Source organism: Harpia harpyja, chromosome 7 (genome assembly GCF_026419915.1).
Source record: "Harpia harpyja isolate bHarHar1 chromosome 7, bHarHar1 primary haplotype, whole genome shotgun sequence".
Taxonomy (NCBI): Eukaryota; Metazoa; Chordata; class Aves; order Accipitriformes; family Accipitridae; genus Harpia; species Harpia harpyja.
In genome coordinates this window covers 4,217,086-4,239,985 of record NC_068946.1, presented here as the reverse complement: position 1 = coordinate 4,239,985, position 22,900 = coordinate 4,217,086, and the positions used below count along the sequence as shown (strand labels likewise).

At 56.8% G+C, this 22,900-nt stretch overlaps 1 protein-coding gene across 5 annotated transcripts in view; it reads left to right on the top strand.

The window, feature by feature from the left end:
• AGRN (agrin) overlaps nt 1-22,900 on the top strand; it is a 127,162-nt gene that overhangs the window by 86,172 nt on the left and 18,090 nt on the right. For 4 of the 5 annotated variants that reach the window (XM_052792629.1, XM_052792633.1, XM_052792631.1 and 1 more), the window contains 16 exons: nt 4,822-5,043; nt 7,232-7,426; nt 8,631-8,831; nt 10,312-10,457; nt 10,631-10,736; nt 11,099-11,212; nt 12,932-13,096; nt 14,536-14,679; nt 15,059-15,183; nt 15,594-15,699; nt 15,933-16,316; nt 16,471-16,605; nt 18,069-18,196; nt 20,471-20,585; nt 20,923-21,042; nt 21,761-22,117. In XM_052792629.1, the coding sequence (XP_052648589.1) occupies nt 4,822-5,043; nt 7,232-7,426; nt 8,631-8,831; nt 10,312-10,457; nt 10,631-10,736; nt 11,099-11,212; nt 12,932-13,096; nt 14,536-14,679; nt 15,059-15,183; nt 15,594-15,699; nt 15,933-16,316; nt 16,471-16,605; nt 18,069-18,196; nt 20,471-20,585; nt 20,923-21,042; nt 21,761-22,117 (2,763 nt within the window). Of the gene's footprint in view, nt 1-1,140; nt 1,524-4,821; nt 5,044-7,231; nt 7,427-8,630; nt 8,832-10,311; nt 10,458-10,630; nt 10,737-11,098; nt 11,213-12,931; nt 13,097-14,535; nt 14,680-15,058; nt 15,184-15,593; nt 15,700-15,932; nt 16,317-16,470; nt 16,606-18,068; nt 18,197-20,470; nt 20,586-20,922; nt 21,043-21,760; nt 22,118-22,900 lie in introns of those variants that run through there. The other variant, XM_052792632.1, reaches the window with a different exon arrangement.

The following is a 22,900-nucleotide window of genomic DNA, read 5'->3' as shown; positions in this document are numbered from 1 at the left end:
CTGGCTCTCCTTTTCCTACCCTGTTGTGCCAATGTGGAGCTTTGCTGGAGGCGTGACCAGCTTCTGGGACCGGCACGGGAGCGCACAGGGATGCTCCTGGCGAGGCAGGTTGCCTCGGTGCAGGGGAGGGTGGGGGCAAAACGAAGTGCCTGTGGCTGGGCTTCTGGGGCAGCGGGGCCAGGAGGTGTTTTTTTGCAACTGGGTGGTCAGGCCTTGGTGCCCTGGGCTCTCTACAAACCCTTCCCTGTACCTGCTTTAGAGTCAGGCCCTTGCCAAGGCTTCCCAAATTTCTAGGGCGAGCAGAGAACTCGTGCTGCTAGTTACCCTGCTGTCAGACGCGCATCGTTTCCACCACGTTCGGTGGAGTGAGGCCAGTGGACAGTAGGATACGGTCCCCATGCAGCTGTTGTTCCTCTCTCCATCTTACTCTCTTTTATTTTAGCTTCTCCCCAGCTTCTCTTCCAGGCGAGGATGGCAGATGCGCACATCTGCTTTCAGGATCTACGTCGTTGTGGAGTAGGAGCAAACAAAGCTCGTAATCTGGGGGAAGTAAATCAAAGCTGGGGCTCTGTCTGCCAAAGCCTAGGATTTCAAAGTCCACGTGACGGCTCCAGGCAGCCCCGTAGCAAACCACCACGAGGTGTGGGCAAACCTTTGGCCTCCCCATCAGCTCCCCATCTTCTCTCTGAGCTCAGTGCTGCCCTTTGGCAAGAAAGCACGTCCTCCTGCGTGTCACCAGTTCAGGCTCGATGCGAGATGGGAAACAGATTTAGGAACGGGAATGGGGTGATGATGTTGCTTGCCAGCCTGTGTGTCAAGACAGGTCTTCTCAGCACGAGCACCGCTGGTGGTGCTCACTTCTCTCCTGGCTGGCTTCCTGGCCGAGGCTTCCTTGGGATGCAGGCTGCAGTCCACCAGCGCAGGCTGGGACAGGACTCGTGGGACACTCGGCACTGGGCGAGACCAGGGGCTGAGGGAGCTACAGGCTCCGTCTGCATCCAGCACCCAGGGCAGGGAGCGTGGTGAGTTCATCCGTGCCTCTGTGTGCTGTGAGGATGCCGGAGATGCACGGAGCTGGGGAAGGGAAGGGGAGGAAATGAAAGACGGGCCGTTAGTATGGTTGCAGTGTTTTAAGCTCTCGCATGTACCTGTCTAATGAACTCTAAGCTCTGCTGCTGTCTTTTCCAGCAGCAAGGCAAAGGAGGCAAAGCCAAACAAAACAGTCCAGGCCTTGTTTTTAATCCTTCTCTGCTTTGACACCGTGATGGTGCCGCTGAGAAAGAAGGGATGGGATGAGACCGATGCGGACAGGAGGTGGAGGGAAGGTGTCTGTAGTTGCTTCTGTCTTTTCCTCCTTGCCTCTCTCTGCTCTCTCCCCTGCCCCGCTCTCTCTCTCCCTCCGCTCTCTCTCTCTCTTTCCTTTTTCGTCTGTGTCTTGTGTTTTACAGTGTTGCCTGTTTGGAGGAAGGAATTGTGTCCTCGCAGCACCCTTCTGCTCCCTACCCGGACATCTCTGCTAGGAGGTCGGCTTTCTCCCCTTCTCCGTAGCCAGTGACAGTCCTGGCCTCTTCTCACTGCTCCCCACCTCTCTAGTTTTGCTTGAGAGCCCCTGGGATGGAGAGATTTCCCTGGTTTTGCTCCCATCCCTCACCCCAAACACTTCCTGCTGGAATGGAAATGCCTTGCAGTGCAGTGGGGTCTTGTCCGATGCTTGCTGTGGCTTGACCCTTCGAGGCAAATGAGAGTGGGAGCAGAGGTGGGTGCTGTGAGCCCCCCACTCCTTAGCAAGCCCCTCTTCGGCTGATACATCGGTCTGGACTGCTCCTGGTTGATCTTACCTCCCCTTTTGCCCCCAACTAACCCCCCTTTCTTCCCCACCTCCTCCTTCCCAGAGACTTCTGCCTGCCTGGGACTGTGATGCTCGTCCCTTTGCTCTCCGTAGCGTGTGTCATGCTTGTCTGTGCAAGTCCAGTGGCAGTGGCTCTGCAGGGACCGCAGGTCCCCTCCCCAGCTTCCAGCAAGGCAGCTCCTGCCTTTTGGAAGCACTGAGGAGCTGTCTGTGCTCGGATGTGGTTCTTCTCTAGGAATACTCCCCTATGTCCCTGTGGAGCTGGTGCCGGAGCCCGCGGGGTGTCATGGGCACAGATCAATGGGGTGCGATGAGTTACAAAGCGGCTTCAGAGACTCTTCTCCACAGCCATCCGCAGGCGGGGCTTGCAGAAGAGCTCAGTGTCCCCAGGTCCCAGGGCTTGGTTAGGTTTCTGCAAAGCTCGGCAGCAGGTGAGGGATCGTGTCCTTGAATCAGTCAGGGTGCAGAATGAGCACTTTGCTTGCTCTGTGCCTCAGTTTCCCTGCCTACAAGATGGAGAAGGGCCAGGAATCAAAGCAGGTCTTGATTATAGCACAGCCTAAGGTCCTTGCTCGGTAGGTCCTCGTTATATCCACCCACATCAAAATTGGTGCCAAAACCCCCATTGACGTCTGCCGGTGCCCAAGGCTGTGTGCGAAATTTCACAGGCTGAGATTCAGGCTGCGAAGGAACTTCATGTGCTGCATCTCTGCAGGTTTGCCTGCTTAAGAAGGGCAAGGAATGTCAGGACAGTGTTCTCCATCAGGCCTGGCACCTCCCTGCACTCTCACTCGCTTCTCCCTTGCTCCCCAAGACAAGAGTGTGAATTTGGATTTCAAATGAGCAAATGTATTTGCTTCATGCCTAGCTCGTTGCATCCTTACTGCCTAATTGTGTCCAGCAGAGGTGCTTTCTCCACGCAAGCGTGTGTCTGTGTGTTCGGGGGACATGATTATGGTACGGATGTTGTTTTAAAAAAGTGAAACACAAGCAGGAGATGTGAGCAGCATCACAGGGCTAAGCGCAGCAGGGATCAGCTCCTGGTCCTTGGGAACTGCTCACAAACTCTTCAGCCGCAGAGAAGTTGGGGACACAACTGAAAAGGCTGGGTTGAAGTAGTGGCCATGCGCCTGAACTGTCCCCCTCTTCCCTGTTCCTTTGCAGACCCTTGGCTCTAAGTTTTGACTTGGTAGGTGCTTCCCAAAGAGCCAAATCCAAAACGCAGGCTTGCCTGTGCCCGTGCTATGGGCTGTTTTCTTGCTGGTTGACAGCACGCAGCCAGACTCCTGAGGGTTCAAGCCTTGCCCTCGCTCTGCAGAGATGCCACCTCGGTCCTAGCAGGGGAGGAAAACGGACCTGTTGCCCCGTGCCCTGTGCCACGCCAGCAGGCTCTGGAGGGCTTTGCCTTTCCCACCGCGCTCCGGCTCTGTGCCTGCCTCGCTGTTTGGTGTTGGTGGGGCTGCGCTGTGTCTGCCCGTTGCATCCATCTAGTCTTGGCTGCATCGTCCGTTCCCCACATACGTTTTGTCACGTGTCCTTGTCAGTGTTCAGCATGGATTAAATCTGTGTCCTTTCCTTGCCCCAGGTCCTCAGGGCTTTTGTCTTGAGTCACAAGAAGGGGTCACTGGGCAGCGCTGGGTCTCTCCCCAGCAGCGCGGCCAGTCCTGCCTTTTAGCCGCCTGTCTTGGCTTCTGGATGGTGGAGGGCATTCCTGGAGGGGCGCACGCCTGCCTTCAGCAAGTGGGCTGGGAACCGGGTGGAACCACAGGGCTTTCCCTGCGAGCAGTTGCAGAGCTGTACCAGGGAGTCGGATGCAGCCTTTTCTTTTTGTCGTCACCATCAGGGTTGGCTGCTCACCTCATCACGGGCATCTTGCAGGGAAGGTGCCGCCTGCTCGGCTGACTTTGATTAAGCAGCTCCAGTTTGTGAGCAGAGGGGACTGCTGCCTCTCAGCCTGCAACCCACGCTGTGGGGCATTACCCATCCCCAGGGAGCCTCAGGGCTCTGCTTCTGGAGCCAGATGCCCGAGGACTGGGCTGAAGCAAGGACACCGGGTCTCTTCATCCTGCCGCACAGCAGCTCCCTGGCCTTTCCAACACCAGCTTGCAAGAGGAGGGGAAGGGAGCTGAGCTGCTGGGGAGAGGAGAGGGACAGGCTGTGTGGCGAAGTCGAATGCGGGTGTCTTCTTCAGCCAGGTCTTCCTGGGTATCGCCACAGGCAGTATTAGGATGAGCTGTTCAGGGGACAGTGCGATTCCGAGGATGTGGGCCTCAGTGAAGGCAACTATCCCTCTGTGAACTTTTTGGCTACTGAGGGTTTGGCAGCTGGTGCCAGGTACTGCGTGACGATGTAGCGAGTATCCTGGAGGCATCAAGACCCACGCTGAGGAGGGTTTTCTGCTGCCTCCTGCCCTGCCCCATTCACATCCAACTTTGCAGGCAGGCTCGTGGCACCACTGCTGCCCGGGAAAAGAAGTGCCGGCTCCCCTCCCGGCAACGAGCAGCCTCAGTCCGTGTTGCCCTCCCTCAGCACGTGAGGCTTGTTCTTGATGCTGGCCGTGAGCTGCTGGGGAGACCCAGACATCGGGGTTTGGTGCAGAAACCTGCGGGGCTGATCCCACTTCTGGCCACCCCCTCGGGGCAGAGCGTAGCTGGGATGGGGACGGGACAGAGGAGACGAGGCAGGAGTCCTGTTCATGGCGCGCAGGGAGAAGATCTTGTGCCTGCTTCCCATCCCTAACCTCTGCCGAGCATGGGGAAGACGCTGAGCCGGGCATGTCGGGGTGGCATGGAGGGTGCAGGGGCTGGGCTGGTGCCGAGGCCAGGAGCTCTGTGCGTTTGCCACGGCTTGGGGGAGGCAGGCGTGGGCCTGAGGCTGGGGATGCTGGCATGCATTGCTGTGCACAGTGCCCTGGGGGAGCTGGGGAAGCAGTGGACTGAGACCAGTGCCTTTCTCTCCTGTCCCCTCTGCAGACCTGGGTACACCCAGCCCCTGCCTGAGCGTGGAGTGCACCTTTGGGGCCACGTGCGTGGTGAAGAACCAGGAGGCCGTGTGCGAGTGCCAGCAAGTGTGCCAGGGCCGCTACGACCCCGTGTGCGGCACCGACAACCGCACCTATGGCAACCCCTGTGAGCTCGACTCCATGGCCTGTGTCCTCAAGAGAGAGATCAAAGTGAAACACAAGGGGCCCTGCGGTAAGAGCCGATCATCTGGCGGTTCCTCCTCCTCGTGCCGTTGGCCACAGCCCACGTTTGCTTGCTGGGAGCAGGCAGTGTCTTAAGCATGAATGTCGTCCTGGCTACGGGGAGGGAGGGCTTGGGGGTTGTATTTGGGCTTTGGTTGCTGCCACGTAGCCGGGAGGGCAGGAGAGACCCTGCTCAGCTCACACGCTGCCTGTTTGGTGTGTCGGGAAACCCGCTTTGTGCGGGGCGAGCGCGACACGGCGTGCAACGGCTGCTGCCTGCGGGGCTCCTTTTCCCACTGTCCGGTGGGTTAAAAATAAAGCAGGCTCAGCAGGAGAGGGATGTGGGGAGAGAATGCAATAACCAGCCTGAACGCTGCCCTCCTCGCCAAGGGATGCAAGGCAGTGGGGAAAGCCTTAGGGTAAGGGAGGTGTGAGTTGCCTCCCTGTGCAAGCCAGCCCTGGCACTGCTGCCAGCATTGTCCCCTTACCCAGCAGACCTTACCCCGTAAGCTGCCCTGGTGAGAAGGCAGCTGGGTTGGAGGCGCGGGATGAAGTAAGCTCGCCCACGGAGCAGGGTTCATCCTCATCCTCTTCCCTAGAGAGCCCGCCACGCATATGCAACTTAGACCCATACGCAGCAGTTCCATCTGCAAGCTCTCTTTGTGCCAGCGCAGCTTTGCCAGTCAGAAAGTGTTTGCACACAAGCACAGCCCAGGCTAGCTGGGTTCTCCCGGGACAAAATCTGCCAGGGTGTTTAGGCAGGGCAAAGCTCATTGCAGTTTTGTCCAAATACAGTCTTTCTGCCCCTAACCTTCAGGCCGGGTATCAGGAGCTGGTGCCTGTCTCTCCACCTAATGCTGGTGCGCGTGGTATAGCAGTGCCCCGTCAAAGCTGGGCTTGATCCCTTCCAGTCATTTCCTCACTGACCTGCGCTGTGTAGTCCTATTTGGGGAACATGCTCCTGAGCTGTAAGGGCTTTGAGGCAGCAGAGAAAAGAAAGACCCTTCCTTCAGAAAAGGAAGACCCCCGCCAACCCGTGGAGCTCCCTGCTGCAGCGTAGCAGAGCGCCCAGCGGGATTCAGGTCAGAAAATGCTGGTACCAGCTCCACGCTATTACAGGAGAAACAGTGAAGGATGTAAATACTTCAGCTGTTGGGCACCTGCACTTGAGTGCCCTGTAGGAAAGAGTTGCCCTTGGCTGCACACAGGCTGCCTTGAGCAGCCCCTCTCCTGACCTGCAGAGCCCAGGCATGGCTGCAAGCTTTGGGCTGGAGATGGAAACCTCCCGGCCAACAGTCTGCACGGACCAAGCAGGGGGTTGTTGCATCTTCCCTCCCCCATGCAAAGGCAGCAGCTGCTGTGTGAAAGAAAAAGAAGAAAAACCATCTTTGAGCCAAATTCCTCATGAACTGAATGGCAGGGAGGGAAGAGGGGTGTTTGTCTGAAGGAGAAAATGAAGCCGTGAATCACTAAATACCCAGGAGTCAGGAGATGCGCTGGCTGGAGTCCGCTCTCTCCTGCAACGAGTGATAGCTCCTTTGCGAGTGAGTTATTACAAAGATAAATGTCTTCTCTGACCCGAGCCTGCATGCGTGTGCTGTGCGTGGGTTTGCAGCGGGCAGGCTGAGGATCCCGCTGGGGCAGGTGGCGGGGCGCAGTGAATTGGTGCTATGTTATAGGTGCGTCCAGCGCCGCTGGCACCCCGATAAACGAGGGGAAGACAATATCCCCTTTCTCGGCTGACGACCTCCTCCCGCCCTGCTGACTTGCCACCTGTGAATCCTGCTGCCTCTCTCCCCTGGGAGACTGGCCGCTTGTTGCCTGGGCTGCCGCACTCCTCCTCCCAAGGCTGGGACTGATTTACCACTCCTCGGAATGGCACTCAGCCCCACGCTCTCTCCTGCCTCCTGTTTAGCTATAACGGCCTACAGCTCCGGTGACATTTCATCACGGTTGCTCCTGGCCCTGACGGCTTTTATGAGTAGTTATTGCCTTTCTGCCTCTGAGCCTGATTCTCCCTCGCCTCGGCTCCTTCCCTTGCACTGCGCCCTGGGGCTCCTGCTCCTGGCATCTGCAAGGGCTCGACGTGGGGGAGAAGGTCGCGGTGGGGTTTTATTTCTGCTCTGGCACTTCATTAGACAGCGATGCCTGCCCGCCCCGTTGTCTTAACCTACCGCTTTTGTTCTTCGTCCGTGCAGACCGTTGTGGCAAGTGCCAGTTTGGGGCCATCTGCGAGGCGGAGACGGGAAGGTGCGTGTGCCCCACGGAGTGCGTTCCCTCCTCTCAGCCCGTGTGCGGCACAGATGGCAACACGTACGGCAGCGAGTGCGAGCTCCACGTCCGGGCGTGCACGCAGCAGACGAACATTTTGGTGGCTGCCCAAGGAGACTGCAGTGAGTCTGGCAAGGTCCCCTTCTTCGCTCGTCTCACTCCTGCTGGTGGCATTTCGGAGAGCGGATGCTCGGCCCCACTGGCCACCAGGGCCCCGCGGAGCTGCCTGGCCATGGCCATCCAAGGCTCGCCAGTGATTTGTAGCACTCGTAGCCCATGGGTTTGCCAGCCCTGGGAGGCACCAGGGAAACTCCGGGGTCGGGATGTGTGGGGAGCATCCCTAGCGCTCCTCCTGGTGCCTTTATTGGTTGTTTTCAGGACTTCCCAGGAGGATATCGGCTTCAGAGTAACAGGGCTTGCCCAGGGACACCCAGCAGCCTGGCCCTGGGCTGCAGTTCCTGGCTGGTCACTTGGAGACCCTGCCTGAGGCTTTTTACCTTGGCTGGTGGGGTCTTCCCTTTCAGCTTCACAAGAGTTGGGCATTTTGACTCTCTCAAGCAACTTCTCCTTTTTAGCCCCAGTTATGTGTCATAGGTGGTACCTGCCCTCTTTGTTACTTGTCTGAGCCAAGCAAAGAAATTGGGCTAAAAAGCACGTTAATAGCTGCCACCAGAATGCAAGGCATTGAGGGTCTATTTGATCACACATTTCATCTCAGTAGCTTTCCCATCCCTCCATCCCCTGGGGTTAATCCATCTTTGCTCATGTGTTTCCTCTCCACTCCCCAGCCCAGGGAACTGTCTGTGCTAATTTCTTAATGAATTAAAAGCCCTGCCTGGGTTCTTCATTAGGACGATAACTACTTCAGTAAAAGCAATGCTCTGAGTCTCATAAAATCTGTCCAGCTGGGTCTGGTGTTCCAGGGCTGAACTGTGCATGGAGATCCTCTTTAAATTTGGGAGAGAAGAACGACCGAGTGTGACAGATCACTCTCAGTGCTCCGTGGGCACTGCGAGCAGGAGGCGGCTGAAGTCAGAATACACCATGAGAGTAAATGGGATTTCTTACTGGTGTCCTAGAAAAAGCTGTTGTACACAACCCCTGTGGGTGCTGACGGGAATCAGAAATGTTCAGGACTGGCACCCGTCCATTGCAGAGTCTTTGTACCGTTTAAATAAGCAATAAACAAACCACTCTGGGGAAGGAGGACTTCTCTCCTTGCCTTTGAGGGCATGGCGTTAGTGGTCCCCAGCTCTGGGACACTGGGCCGTTGGCTACAAAGCTCCCCACAACGTCTCACCGCGGTTCCTCCCTCTCGCCCCACAGAGTCCTGCGGCAGCACGGTGTGCTCCTTCGGCAGCAAGTGCGTGGGTGGGCAGTGCGTGTGCCCGCGCTGTGAGAGGCAGCCCTTGGCTCCGGTGTGCGGGAGCGATGGCCTCACCTACGACAACCAGTGTGAACTGCGGGTGGCCTCCTGCCAGCAGAAGAAAAGCATTGAGGTTGCCAGGATGGGGCCCTGTGAGGATGGTAGGTTGCCCCCATTCCTCCGGCCGTGCGGGTGCAAAAAGTGGGGGAAGGAGTGAGAAAGCTGCACACCGGGCTTTTCCCCTCGCTGCTCTGCTGTGCCCGACTGCTACGTGAGCCCCGCTGCGTGGAGCTCGGGCATAGTGCCCCGTGAGACCCCCAGCATCCCCAGCACAGCAGGTCCCGTACCAGTGATGCTCTCCTTCCCTGCCTGCCGCCTCCCTTTCCCCTTTGTCTTTCTTGTATCCAGCAGTAATGAGAGATGACGCCACCTAATTGGCTGGGCAAGGAGTTTATCACCGCTTTAATTTCACACTTCAGCGGGCCTCGGCTGGGGGAAACGGAGCCGTTCCTGGGGCAGGGAGCCTGGCTGCCGCTTTGCTTCCCTCTGCCCTGGGGGCTGCTCGAGGGGCCCGGCCCGTGGCCACTATTGGCTTGGTACTGAGCGTCAGGGAAGGTCGTGCGGTTGGCTGTTCTTGGGCAGGCTAAGAGCTAAGAACCCGCCGAGTTTCCCCACTGTAGGGGGAAAGCTGTGGGTTAACGCTGGCTGAATCCACGTACAGGAGGCCCGTAAAACCTCGCTGCTCTGATGCGCTGACCCGGTGAGCTGAGATTCTCTGGCTCGTTGCACATGTAGTCTAGCTGGAAAGGACTTCAGTGCTATGGCAGAGCTTAGGGAGAGGGGAAGACATAACATGGTGTTTGATCACAGCCCTCCTTGGGGAATTTCAGGTTGATGTCCCTCTGGGAAAAGATCTTAAATAATTCTCTGTGTAATGCCAAATCCCAGCCTTTGATCACTCAATAAAAAGGGCCAGGTTTTCCTTCCCCCGCTTCCCCTTTAAGAAGCCTTTGATATCAGCAACATCTCTCTCTTGCTGCTGGAGCTCCGAGCATCTTATGGAGAGGCAGCCAGGCTAGGGACAGAGTTTATATATTGTTAAGAATATCTGCCTAACTGAACTTCAAATTAAACCCAAACCCCATCCCTTCCTCTGCTCTGGTTTCCATGTTTATAGCCATGCCCTTCCTCCTGTGCATGGCTATTAGCTGCCTGATCACCAGGTAGCCTGCAGGGCACTGGTAGCCACATGATCCTTGCTTTTGCTCCTGCGGTGATGCTGTAGAGAGGAAGACCTCAGGCCACCTGCTAAAGCATCCCTTTGCAGTTTTCATTATGTAGGCTTAGCACAATCTCGTGACAGCGCTGGGAGAATCTGCTTTCTCCAAGGGAGAGGGATCTACTCCGTGGTCCAGGCGCAAGCATCCTAATATATGTGGGCCCAGGATTCTGGGGTTGCCTGTGCTGAAGAGGTTGAATCTGCTGTGATTTGGATGGGCCTCTGTAGCTTTGGGCTGCTTCCCCTGTCTGGGGCACAGCCTCGTGCCAGGGAGAGGGCTTTAGCCCCATCCCCTCTGCTTTTCCCTAACTCTGCCCTGCTGGACGTGAGCCCTTTCTCATCATGATCTTCCTTCGCTCCAGAGTGTGGCTCAGGGGGCTCGGGCTCCGGCGATGGTAGTGAGTGTGAACAGGACCGGTGCCGGCAGTACGGGGGCTGGTGGGACGAGGATACAGAGGATGACCGCTGTGTGTGCGACTTCACCTGCCTGGCAGTGCCACGCAATCCGGTAAGGACGCTGCGCGGTTCTGGGCTGCCCGCCGCAGTCCTCGCTCCCCTCCTCTCTTCTCCCTGGTGGCTTTCCCGCATGCTTCCTGGGCAGGAGAGGGCATCCCACGGATAGGGAACCTGCCTTCCTGTGCCAGGGACTGCCCTGAGCGGTTCCCCTCCCTGTCCTGGCAGGTGTGTGGCTCTGATGGTGTGACCTACACCAACGAGTGTGAGCTGAAGAAGACACGGTGTGAAAAACGCCAGGATCTCTATGTCACTAGCCAAGGAGCCTGCCGCGGTGAGTCCCCCGGAGGCAGCCAGCCCCCCAGGCTGACACAAGCTGTGTGCACTGGTCCCCAGCCTGGTGCCCTGCAGTACCATCTGCCCTTTCCCTCGGGCTAAGCAAGGAAGCGCTCACTAAGGACACAGCAGTGTCTTGGTGTTGGTTTGCTGATCCCTGCCGCATCATTCCTGTTTCATGCCCTGTGCTTTCCCTGGCCAAGGGTAGGACCTCACCTCATCACCTGTTTCCAGCATCTCTGCAAGTACCACGTGCTTTTGCAGGAATGCTGCAAGCTGCTCGATCCATACGCTGGCAATACTGTCCCGCGGCAGCCTGCGTGCCAAAGATAACCCGTACCTCTCTGCCTTCCTTTGCAGCCCTTGCCACGACCCCACCACCTCTCCTGGTTGTGCACTGCAGCCAGACCATCTATGGATGCTGCCCAGACAACATGACCTTGGCGCTCGGAGTGGGTGCAGCTGGATGCCCGAGTGAGTGAATATTGTGTTCCCACCTGGGGGAGCGTGAAGGACCCTCAAGGATGGCTGGAAGGCAGGAGAGAGCAGGTGGAGGGGGGACTTGGGGTCCCATGCCAGGAGAAACAAAGGAAGGTGGACCTTCCCCATTCCTTATCTAACTAGCGACCTCCCAGGCTCAAAACGCCTCCGTTTATCCCCAGCTCCAGGCTCACAGCATGCACACATGGGGATGTGCATGCAGGCTTCACCTTCTATACCTATTAGTGATGCTCTTGTCCTTTCAAAAGCCCTGAGTTGACTTCCAGGTCTAAGTGCCTCTGAAATGCAGGAAGACAGCATGGTGGCTCAGAACTCGTCTGGTGCTGAGTCCGTGCTGGACCCCCCAGAAGGTGCCCCTAGGGCTAGACCGTGCCCTCTATGCCTTCAACCCATTGGTACAGGCTTAGGGCTTTTCACCAGCCCGAGTGATAAAAATATTGCTTGTATCCTTGCACTGCAGGCTGAGGTGGAAGAGAGCTTTCGGGTTCACCTAGGGACCTTCTGCAGGCCACCCCAGGACCGGTGACTAGTGGGTGACTGCACTGTGCAGGAAGCTGAGCTGGCAAATGTTTCATCAATATTTATTAAATAATTATCGGAGTCAGCACTTTAGCAGAAGGTGCATTTTGAAAGGCATTAGCAAACTCTTAACAGCTGAGGCTGTGACCACCTGTTAGGGAAACACATTACCCTGCGGAGACATGATTCACGCCGTGCTTGGGCCTGGCTAATGCCTGCTTGATGAGGATGTAGTGCTGTTTAATGTGCCGTATAATTTAAAAAGCAGCAGCGTTCAGAGAATGTCCAGAGATCTCCTGGTAGGGGGTGCGCGGGGTGGGCTGCGGGCCGAGGTGGGCGCTGGACGAGTAGACGCGTGGTGGTGTGGTGTGTGCTGGCCAAGAGGGGCTAGCAGAGCAGAGAGGAGCTGGTCAGAGTGACGCTAGGGGAGGACAGAAGCCTTTGGCTTTCAGCATCGCCCTGCCAGTGGCGGTTGGTAGTCATGTTCCTCTGCGTCTCTGATGGAAGTCCTGTCCCTTGCCCTCCAATCCATGGACACAGCTTCCCAACTGACTGGGATTCAGTATCCCATCGGTTTCTATCCCACCTGTGTCCCTGTGTTGGCAGCAAGCAGACATCAGGAGGTAATCACCACTTAACCAGTAGCTTGAAGCCCCTAGGGCAGTTGTATCCATTGCTGCCTGTTCTGGACGTGCCATTTCTCTGGCAGTCTGGGGATGTGTGCGTGCACCCTACTTGCTGCTCCTGAGGTCTCCCTTTCTCTCCAGCTCTGCCCCACGTCCCCTTTCTGCTGCTCCCTGTGGATAAAGGGAGCGTCTCTCTGTCTATCTTTGGATCATTTCCCTCCATCAAGTTCCTAATTAATGAATTAATGATAAACTTCTAATAGCTTCCTCCCCGTTTGATGTTAATGAGAGAGGAGTTCTTGATGACAGCAAAGCAAGCGGCTTAATCCCTGAAGGTTTAGCTCCCCCTTGTAGCTGAGGCAGAGGAGAATTGTTGAGACCAGCTGGCGAAACCTCCTCCTGCCCAGCGTGAGACCACGTTCCTGCCCCGGCTGAGCAGCTCGCTGGCTCCGCCGTCGGTCCCTCCGCCCCGATGCAGCCCCCAGCGTCCCCCCTTCTCCTTGGCCGGGACTCAGCCTCACGCTCTCTTTTTCTCTCTGGCTCCCAGGCACCTGCCAGTGCAACCCCTATGGCTCCTACGGGGGAGCCTGCAACCCCGCAACGGGGCAGTGCTCCTGCAAGCCAGGCGTGGGGGGCCTGAAATGTGACCGCTGCGAGCCCGGCTTCTGGAACTTCCGCGGCATCGTCACCGACAGCAAGAGCGGCTGCACGCGTGAGTGTGGGCACGGCTGGGTCCTCACCCCTCGTCCCGTGCAACTCTCTGCTGGCACGGCTCCCTGGCCTGCTCGGGGGGGCTCAAGGCATGGCGGGGTGTCGTGCTATTTAAAACCATGAGCCCTAACGTTGGTCCTGTTGTAAGTCACCTCCAGCGGCTGTTTTTGCAGAGCTTGATGACTTGCTCCGTGCAAGAGAGACAGGGTGGCCTGAAGCGGGGTTGCGCAGGTGCTGTTGCTCCCCCGTGGTGCACCTCGGCTAGGAGACAGCATCTCCTTTCGTGGGCCTGCTCCCTGGCCAGATATTCTGCAGGGCTGCTAGAGCCCAGCAGGAATGAGCCCTGGTGTCCCTGCATGTGGTAGGGCAGGCAGGTGCAAAGGAATGGGTTTGAAGCTGAAGGAACGAGGCGGTATTTTTGCCCGTTGATGCTGACCCCAGCAGGAATAGCTATGCGAAAACAGCAGTAAACAAACAGAAAAAAAGCCCTCTTTATTTCAAGCTGCATTGGAGACCCACCCAAGAAATCCAGTAAGTGCCAACTAGGCAGAGGCCAGAACAGCCAGGGGGAAGAGGAATTATTGGGAGGGGATTGCAAAGAAGAGAGAATATGATTCTACCCATCTCTCACTGAAATCACAGATAGCTGTCCGCTGTGCGGTAGATACGTCTCAGGCTCCCACCTGGCGTAAGCCCCTGGCCGAGGGACTAAATCCAAGTGCCCTGCTCCGAGGTAGCAAGCTCCAGCTGGAGACGCCATTGTGCAGCTGAAGGGTAGGAAGGATGCTTTGTGCTTCGGAGAGACGAGGGGCAGGCAGACTCCTGGGTTCCTCTCACGGCTCCAGGAAGGAGTGCTTGTCTAAACGCTGGCGTGTCAGGATTCAGTAGGTGCGGGTCAGAGCAGAAAGCTTAAATTGGAAATAGGATGTCAGCTTTGTAACAGCAAAGGCATCACACTGCTGAAATGTCTTCCCAAGTCTGTACTTAATTCACTCTCACCTGTAGTCTTTAAATCAGAGTGGGGTCTCCCTCTAAAAGCAGAATCACAGATGTCAGTAGGTAAAATACTCTGACCTCAAGCTAGACAGACACCAACAGCCACTATCTCTTCTACCACCCCTCTCCTTTATCTTGCTTCAGAGAGAGGCAGAAGGTCTCCTGGGATGGGTGAACATTCCTACGGGAGCCATGTAAATCTGTAGTGCTGATAGGAATGTGGGTCTGTGGGGCAGATGGGGGATCACAAGCCATAAGACCGTGGTCAGAGGGTAGCGGTTCCCGCAGCTGGTGTGGGGTCAGTAAGTACTGAGTAGCAGTGAGCATTGGGGTCCTCCCCTGGCCCCTTCTCCGCACTCTTCTCTTGGATTGTTGGGGGACCTGAGTGAGTCTGGCTTCACAAATCCACCAGCAAAACAGTGTCTTTTCTCCCTTCTTGCCCAGCCTGTAACTGCGACCCGGTGGGTTCAGTGCGTGATGACTGTGAGCAGATGACTGGACTGTGCTCCTGCAAGACTGGTATCACTGGCATGAAATGCAACCAGTGCCCCAATGGCAGCAAGCTGGGCATGACTGGCTGTGAGAAAGGTGAGGGAGCCGCACGCCAGAGGGATTGCGTGGGGCACCGAGAAATGGGTGCTTGGGTACTGCTGAAGGGCAACACATAGGCCCATGAAAGAAATGCGTTCCTCCCACCCTGCGTGCTTGGTGCTTCAGAGGAAAGGGGCCCTGGCCTCCATTCCTGGCTGGATTCCTGTTATCTGTGCACTCATGCCACAGCACGAGGGACTGTTTCTTTGTTTGGTGAAAGTCTGTCTTGTCCGCTGGTCTGAACTGCTCTGGCGAGTCTGTGGGAGAGCTAAGACCCACTGGGAGGAGAGAGGGATTTTGATTCAGCATAGCCTGTTTCTGTGTGATCGGTATGTGCTCTGTTGGTCATCTCTTCCCCCTTCTCTCCCTACCCCAGACCCGTCAGCCCCAAAATCCTGCGAGGAAATGAGTTGCGAGTTTGGGGCCTCGTGCGTGGAAGTCAACGGCTTTGCCCACTGCGAGTGCCCATCCCCTCTCTGCTCAGAGGCCAACATGACCAAGGTTTGCGGGAGAGGCAGCCATGGGGGGCTGAGCAGCGTGGGGGGGACATGTGGCTAGCTCGGCTGCGTCGGGCCGGTGCAGGCAGCGCGGGAGTCTGATGTCTCTTCGCCCCCGCAAGAAGCAGGCGGGCAAGTTCAGTCACTGTCTTCGGTGCTTGGGGAAGGGTGACATGCGAGCCAGAGATGTCTCCCAGCAGAGCTGGGTGCTCCGTGCCCCATCTGGCACCTCTGAGCTGCTCAGCTCCCGGGCTTCCGCAGCCCGCCCTCCGGTCCCTCTGTACAGACCATTGCCTCTTTGCCTCAGAGGGACTCCTGCAAAGCCTCTGCTTCCAGCATTTAGAGACCGGTTTATTTTGCCCAGGGCTTGGAGGAGGACGGAGGTGCAGCTCACGTTTCCCCTCTGCCTCCCAGGTGTGTGGCTCCGATGGTGTCACTTACGGGGACCAGTGCCAGCTGAAGACCATCGCCTGCCGGCAGGGACAGCTCATCACAGTGAAGCATGTGGGGCAGTGCCACGGTGAGTGTCGGCTGCTCTCGGTGCTGGGGCAGTGCCAGCCCTCTGGCCTGACACTGGACCCGGGTCTGGCTGCCTCCCTCCGCGGTTCCTCGCTGTGCCGTGACTCTTCATGGCACAGCAGATGTGCTGCCCGGGGCAGGTGCCTGAGGGTTTGCAACATGCGTCCCAATGTCACAGGCAGCCTTTCCCAGACCTGCCCCTCCTCACCTACCCTGTCTCGCTGCTCCTTTCAGAGTCCATCACTCACACAAGCCACACCTCACCACCCACACCGCTGCCCACGCTGCCCTTGGACAAGTTAATTCTTCCTCCGCCACTGCGGCTCACCACCCGGGCTCCGGAACCCACCGAGCTGGCCACCAGCTCCCTGCTGCTGGAAGCCAGGCCTACTGAAAGAGGTCACCCTACAACGAGGCGCATCACGACTGCCAGACCAGCCACTACGCCGTGGATGACCCATGGGGTGTATAAGACCACCGTCCGCCCGCTCTCCACCGCACCGGTGGTCCTGGCCACCACCCAGCCTGCCTACGTTGAATCAGGGAGTGCAGAAGGCAGTGGAGACCAAGAGATGGGCATCAGTGGAGACCAGGAATCTAGTGGGGCAGGCTCTGCCGGTGAGTGTGCGCTTCTTAGGCTTGGCACGTTGGTTGCGAGCTAAACCGTACCCCGTCCCTCCCAACGAAACGAAGTTGTGTCTCGGCCTTATTCTCTGACACGGAGGTGAGGTCTTACCTTCTGCTGGTGAATGCTCCTCTTAATGCCCTGCAGGGGAAGAGGAGGTGGAGGAAAGCCAGGTAACTTCTACCCCAGCCATCGAGAGGGCGACGTGTTACAACACCCCGCTGGGATGCTGCTCTGATGGCAAGACTGCGGCTGCTGATGCAGAAGGCAGCAACTGTCCGGGTGAGTTTGTCCTCGGGGCTGGGCTCTGGGCTCCCTTGCCGTGGTCAGGAGTCAGCCTGAGCTCTTGCAGGGTGCAGGAGAGGGAGAGATGGCGGAGAGAGCAGCGTGGTGCTGTGCTTGCCCGGCTGGCAGTGAACGTGGTTCCTGCGTCCAGTCTTGGGGGCTGGGGTGTCCCTGAGGGGATGTTCATGGGGACGTGGTGAGCCACGGTAGCTGGCAGACGTTGTGCCCACCGGCCGCAGCCCCCAGCAGCCAGCCCTGGTGCTTGGGTGGGTGCTGCTGTTGACATGGGGAGCCGGGGCACTCTGCAGTTTTCTTCGCTTAGGTAACCACTTTCTTCCTTGACTGCTACAGCCTTAAAACTTTGACCAGTGTTTTGCCCAGGCTTCTGGACAGCTCATGGCTGGCACTAGAGGGAACGAGGGAATTTCTTGGATTCCCATTTTATCTGTGTCGATGGCTGTAAAGGGAGTTGGGCTGACCAGGACCAGTTTGGTGCCAGGGCAGGCGGGGAGAGCAGCTGTAGCCTCAGCATCCCTGCTGGGCTTCCTGGGGAGTCTGACTCACGCTGTGGTTCCCAGAGGTGCGCGCTGCTTTCATGACCTAGGCGGGATCCGTCTTGCCTAATTACTGTCCCTTTCACGCTGTCCATGTTGAAGAAACACAGAGCCACCTGCGCTCGGTCAGAGTATTGGTTGCCCTGTACATACATCCTCGTTACCCTAAAAATTGTTGCTCTGGGGCCGTCTCCCAGATGTTTCGTCACTGGTCACTGTGGTTGTTCTTAACTGTCCCTGTTCCTTGGGGTTTCCAGCAGGACATCCCCTTTTCCTCTGGACACCACATTCCCCTTTTAACCCACAAAAGGACAGCTGCTGGGAACCTCCCGTGTGGTTACGCGCAGCGGGGATCTTTCTATAGCTGCCTCTGCACTCCCACAGCTCCCCTGGAAGGGAACCACACCTTGGGTTCCTGTTGCACTTTTGGTCTGCTTTTGCAAGGCTGGCCACAGCCTGTTCGCTGGCAGGGTCTCTACTTCCCTCTCCCAGCACAGGTCTTCTCCTTGCCCAGAGTCCACATTTCACCCTCTTCTGCCCCTATTTGCATGCACGTGTCTGATCCTGCCGTATTGACTATGTGCTGCTCTGGCTAACGTCTTTCTCTTGTTACTCAGCCGGTGCAGGGGGGCTGCTATCCGGGCCGGAGCTCAGAGGAAACCGTATGGTAAAAGCTGCCATCTCCAGCCTGGTCTTTGCCATCTGCTCCAGCACCCTCTGATACTAATCCTCCATGGCGCTCTCCCAGACCCATCCAGACTAACCCCAACACTGGCACTACCCGCACACTGCCATCACCCTTTCCCCCCAGGGACTCGAACGCTCCTTGCGGCTGTCAGCCACATGCCTGTCCCCTGCCCGCAAGCTGACTAAAGGCATTTGTCTTGTTTACCCTCCCTCCCATAGCTACCAAAGTCTTCCAAGGAGTCCTCATCTTGGAGGAGGTGGAAGGCCAGGAGCTGTTCTACACACCTGAGATGGCTGACCCCAAGTCAGAGCTCTTTGGGGAGACGGCCAGGAGCATTGAGAGTGCGGTGAGTTCTTTGCACTTGATCTAGGGTCTGGCTAGGGCTTTTCTGGCCTCGGCAGAAGAAGACAGGACCCTGCCCACCTCTGTCTGCCCTGTGGTGGACAGACGACTAAACCCCAAATGTTCACTTCCAGAAACACAGTCGTCCCCTTCTCAAGCGAGCAGGCTCTCTCCGCGCCGCCGCTAATAAGCCGGCTGGTCTGTTCAAGCGGCTGGCTTCCCATGCGGAGCCAGCCTGCGGCATGCTTGCCTGCTCGCGTCCGCTTAGCCTCCGAGATGCCGGCGCTCTGCAGGAAGGCTGTCCCGCTGAAACAGGGACCGAGCGCTGTCTGCTTTCCGAGCACTGCTCCCCGGGTGCGTGTTACGGTACCCTGTGCCACCACCACCCTCTGTAGCTGCAGACGCTCTTGTTGTCCCGACCCTGGGAACCACTGTGGGTTACCTGCTTCGCCTTCTCGTTCGTGATGGTTTCTGGGGAGGCTGTGGCCTGTCATTGCTGTCTGTTAAATGGGAGCACAGAGACCTGTCTGCAAAATGTGTTGAGTGCCTTGGAGGAGCATTGCTCCATGTTATGGGGTTTTTTTTTTTTTGAGATGGGGTTAACCTCCTAAAGTTAGGAGTGAACGTGGCTTACCGCCAGGGCCAGCACTTTTATGGGGTGGGCACTTAAGATGTAAGGAGATGATGCACCGGTTCTAAGAGGTACGCTCTGTGAATTTGTCCAATCTCTCTTTAATCTATGAGTGTTATTAGCCTCTACCATATGCTGTGTCAGTGTGTTCCATGCTTTGTTATGTGCTGGGTCAAAAATTATCCTTTTTCAGCTTGATCTTGGTGGTAGGGCTGTTTAGACAAGAGGTTCTCCCTTAACGCCTGGATTTCCCAAAGTGTCCTTATCTCCATGAAAAGCCCTTAGACAAAAACGCGTCCCAAACCCCTTTGCCCCTCCAGTTCAGCTACAGAACTCGGGAAGCGGCTTGTGTAAATCCAGTCTCCCGCTTCCAAGGAGAACCCCCCTGCGTTGCCAGCTCTTGGAGTAGGCGGACTTTGCGTGGCAATGTGTACATATGGGTATGCCAAGGAAGCGCTGGGTGGGGTAGCAACTTTATACTGTAGCCTGCAGTGTGGCACAGCAAATACAAAGCATCTTTGCGAGGAGATTAACATATTTAGAGCTGGTTCCAAGCTGCATTTAGAAGTTGGCAAGCCCTCAGTACCGTCATATAAGCAGATGTGTGCCTGGCATATGGACCATATGGTTCATGCAGTTCTGAATCACAATAGCAATATTTCCCAATACAACAGTGGCTTCTATCTGAGGATGCAAACATGCGCAGAAAAGCTTCATTCACTGGTTCATCCATTCTCCCCCTCAAGAAGGCAAGAGACTTTGCTGGTTTCTGTTTTCCCAGGCTGGTTGAAACGAAGGCATGGCACTGGCCGTCTGTGGCTGGGCTGAGAGTTCCTGCCACGGCCCTGTGCTGCAGAGACCTGTTGTCCCTGTGGAACCTACCTGCGAATGCCCATGGATGTGATGTGCTCCTTTACCCCTCCGAGGTCACTATGCCCAAAATTAGAGGGGGAGGCTATGCCGTGGGACCATTAGTCAGTTAATTACTTTCTTCTCTCTTTGCCTTGAAGCTGAGGGAAGGAAGCGGTGGCCTCTAGCTGTGATGACTGCTGCCCAACGCAAGGCTGGACAGATAGCTAGCAGGGGTGTTAAAGCCCTGCCTTGCTGTAAGACTTGGACTGTCACTGTCTCCTTCATGTGATTTCAGACAAATCTTGCAATGTCTGAGAGCCAAATTTTAAAAGGCAGTCAGGTACTTAAAGATGCAGGATGGTGCCTTATGGGATTTTCCAAAGTGCCTAAGCGGGTTTACACAGCTTTAGAAGAGATCAGTAAGACTTAGATGCCACACAAAAGAAAATCCCTATATGAACTGCAAGGTGTCTCTGGTCTGGCTCTGTTCCACGTTTCTTCACGGGTACAATGGGGACAGCTTGCTTTCCCCACGCTGTTTCTGGATCCTGTTCTTACCTTTGACTGCAGGCCATAAGGAATAGGGACCATCTGAAACTATCACCCTACACAACAGAGCCCTGTTCTCTGCACGTCTCAGTGGCATGGCTTGCAAAGGTTTGGATGCAAACCCCTGTGGGCTGTAACCAAGGAGACTTGCTGAGAGTCAAGATCTTTTATTGAAAGGACCTATGTCCTAAGATCTCCCCATTAATCAGTTTGTTTATCTTTCCTCCTGCACCTCCGACCAACTAGCTGGATGAGCTTTTCCGCAATTCTGACGTTAAGAAGGATTTCAAGAGCATCCGTGTCCGAGACCTGGGGCAGAGCAGCGCTGTCCGTGTCATTGTGGAGTCCCACTTTGACCCAGGTAAGAACCCTCCCGGTGCTGATTCACGGTGGCATCACCATCTGCCTGAGGATGGAGCAGGCACTTCCAATGGGGCTGCCGGCCCGAGAAACACGCGTGCGGCGAGGAGCATGAAAGAACCTTATTAAAATTTGCCAGGGCTGTGTCTTCGGTCCAGCAAAATCAACAGATGCTGGGAGGAGGTGCACCCTAAGGTGGTGCCTGGAAGGCTGGAAGCATATTCCTAGGGAAAGGAATGATTCGGATGCATTGCGGGGAGGTCATGAGAGGGAAACTTCTAGGTGGGCCCTGCATCTTCACTCTTGCCTTTCTGCTTTCTCCTCCTGGCTACAATCAGCCACTTCCTACACGGCAGCTGATGTCCAAGGGGCCCTGCTGAAGCAGATCAAAGCTTCCAAGAAGAAAACCATCCTGGTGAAGAAGCCCCAGCAGGAGCATGTCAAATTCATGGACTTTGGTGAGCCCCCTCTGTCTGCAGGCATTCCCCTCTCTCGGTTTAGGCTTTCAAATGGGCAGGCTGGCTCTTCTGGTCTTGCCAGGACCTTTCATCTCTAGCAGTAACCCGTCAAATGCTTCCCCAGACAGTGCCCTCCAGAGCCAGGGCTCAGAGGTTAGTCCGTGTGGCCGGACTTGTTCTCAACTCAGGAGGGCCATAACGGGGGGTAAAATTGCTCCTCTCTTCCACAGCACATGGCACATGGTGATGTGACACTGCCCACGGACCTGGAAAGTGAGCTGTTACTGGTACTCGTGAAGGGGTGGCCAGGCTAGCCCGCACGATCTCATGCTGATAAACCTGAAACGCTGATTTTTCTAGGAAGGAAAGGCGTATGGCCGCACCGGGCACGCAGCTCTGCCTGGGAGCATGGCTGTCCCCGTGCCAGGGTGGGAGGACAGGCAGCACGGCGGTGCTGCAGAGGAGGGCTCCGTGCAGACACGCGCCCTGTGCAGGCAGCTGCCGGACTTGTAAGCCGGGCCATGCAGCGGGAGCCCTGGGACCCGGAAAGCGGAGGGGAGAGGGCTCTCGGGCTTTTTTTTGGGTGTGCGGTAGCCTGAGAGAGCCGTCCGTCTAAGCTTCTTTGCTGGCATCTCACCCCAAAAGTCCGAGCGGCTTTCCCTGCCCCTGGAGAGGGTTGCAAAGCACCAGCCTCCACCTGCATTTTGCTGTGTTCCAGACTGGATCCCCAGGCTCTTCACCACCACGGTGACCACAACCACGGCCACCACCGTGGCACCCGCCACCACCCGCAGGTACACGACGGCTGCCGCTGCCACCGCAGTCCACGTCTCGCGCCCAGACGCCGTGGGCCGACCCAGCGCCAAGACGGCAGGAGCCGTCGGCACCAAGAGACCCACCTCCACCCTCCCGGCCACCACCCGGCGGAAGCCCACCCGCCAGCCCCCCGCCACGAAGAAACCCTCGCGGCCCTGCGACTCTCACCCCTGCCTGCACGGTGGCACCTGCGAGGATGATGGCAAGGAGTTCACCTGCAGCTGCCCGGCAGGCAAAGGGGGAGCCGTCTGCGAGAAACGTACGTGCCTCTGACCCGAGTCTGTCCCTACGCCAGCAAACTGCATTGACTTGCGCGGGGATGGAGGTGCAAACCCAGCCCCGTAACTAGCGCTGGCACCGCACGTGCGCCAGGCAGGAGGCACCGCAGGGCTCAATTTAAGCGGCTTGCTTAACTCGGCCGAGAACAGGTTGTACGTGCGCTATGCGTTGTAAGAGGCAAGCACGACAAGGCTGCAGGGTAAGAAGGTGCCAGGAGCAATTTCTTCCTGGCTCCGCTTCTGATATACCAGCGCCCCGAACCATGGGGATTGTGAGCTGCTGCTTTTTTATCTCCGCTCGTGGCATTGTCACTCGCAGGTCCTGCAGCTAGTGACTGCTAGTTAGTGTAACAGAGAGACAGGTACTAACCGTTCTCTCGAACGCCAGGAGATGTGTGCTGATAATTCGGGCTGTATTGCCTGGTGCTCGTGGCTGCTTAGCGAACAGCTGCAGACTGGCAGCGTGCTTAACCAGAGCGGCTGTTATTTACCGTGAGTTCTCACTGGCAGTTTGGTGTCACGCCGGGGGCTCTGGGCGGTTGTGAGTGCTTATTCCTGAAAAGCTTTGTCCCTAAAGCTATAAGCTGGAGCACTCAAAGCTGCTACTGGATGTGGGTGTCCAGCCCCGTTAGTTTTAATAGGGCTTGGCCTTCCAGATCCCTTGGAAAATCTCAGCTGCAATAAATAAAAGCCTGGAGTGATGAATGTAAATCTGTCATGTGGGATTCTGGGAGGACAGATAAAAATTATCTAAGGAGCAGGGA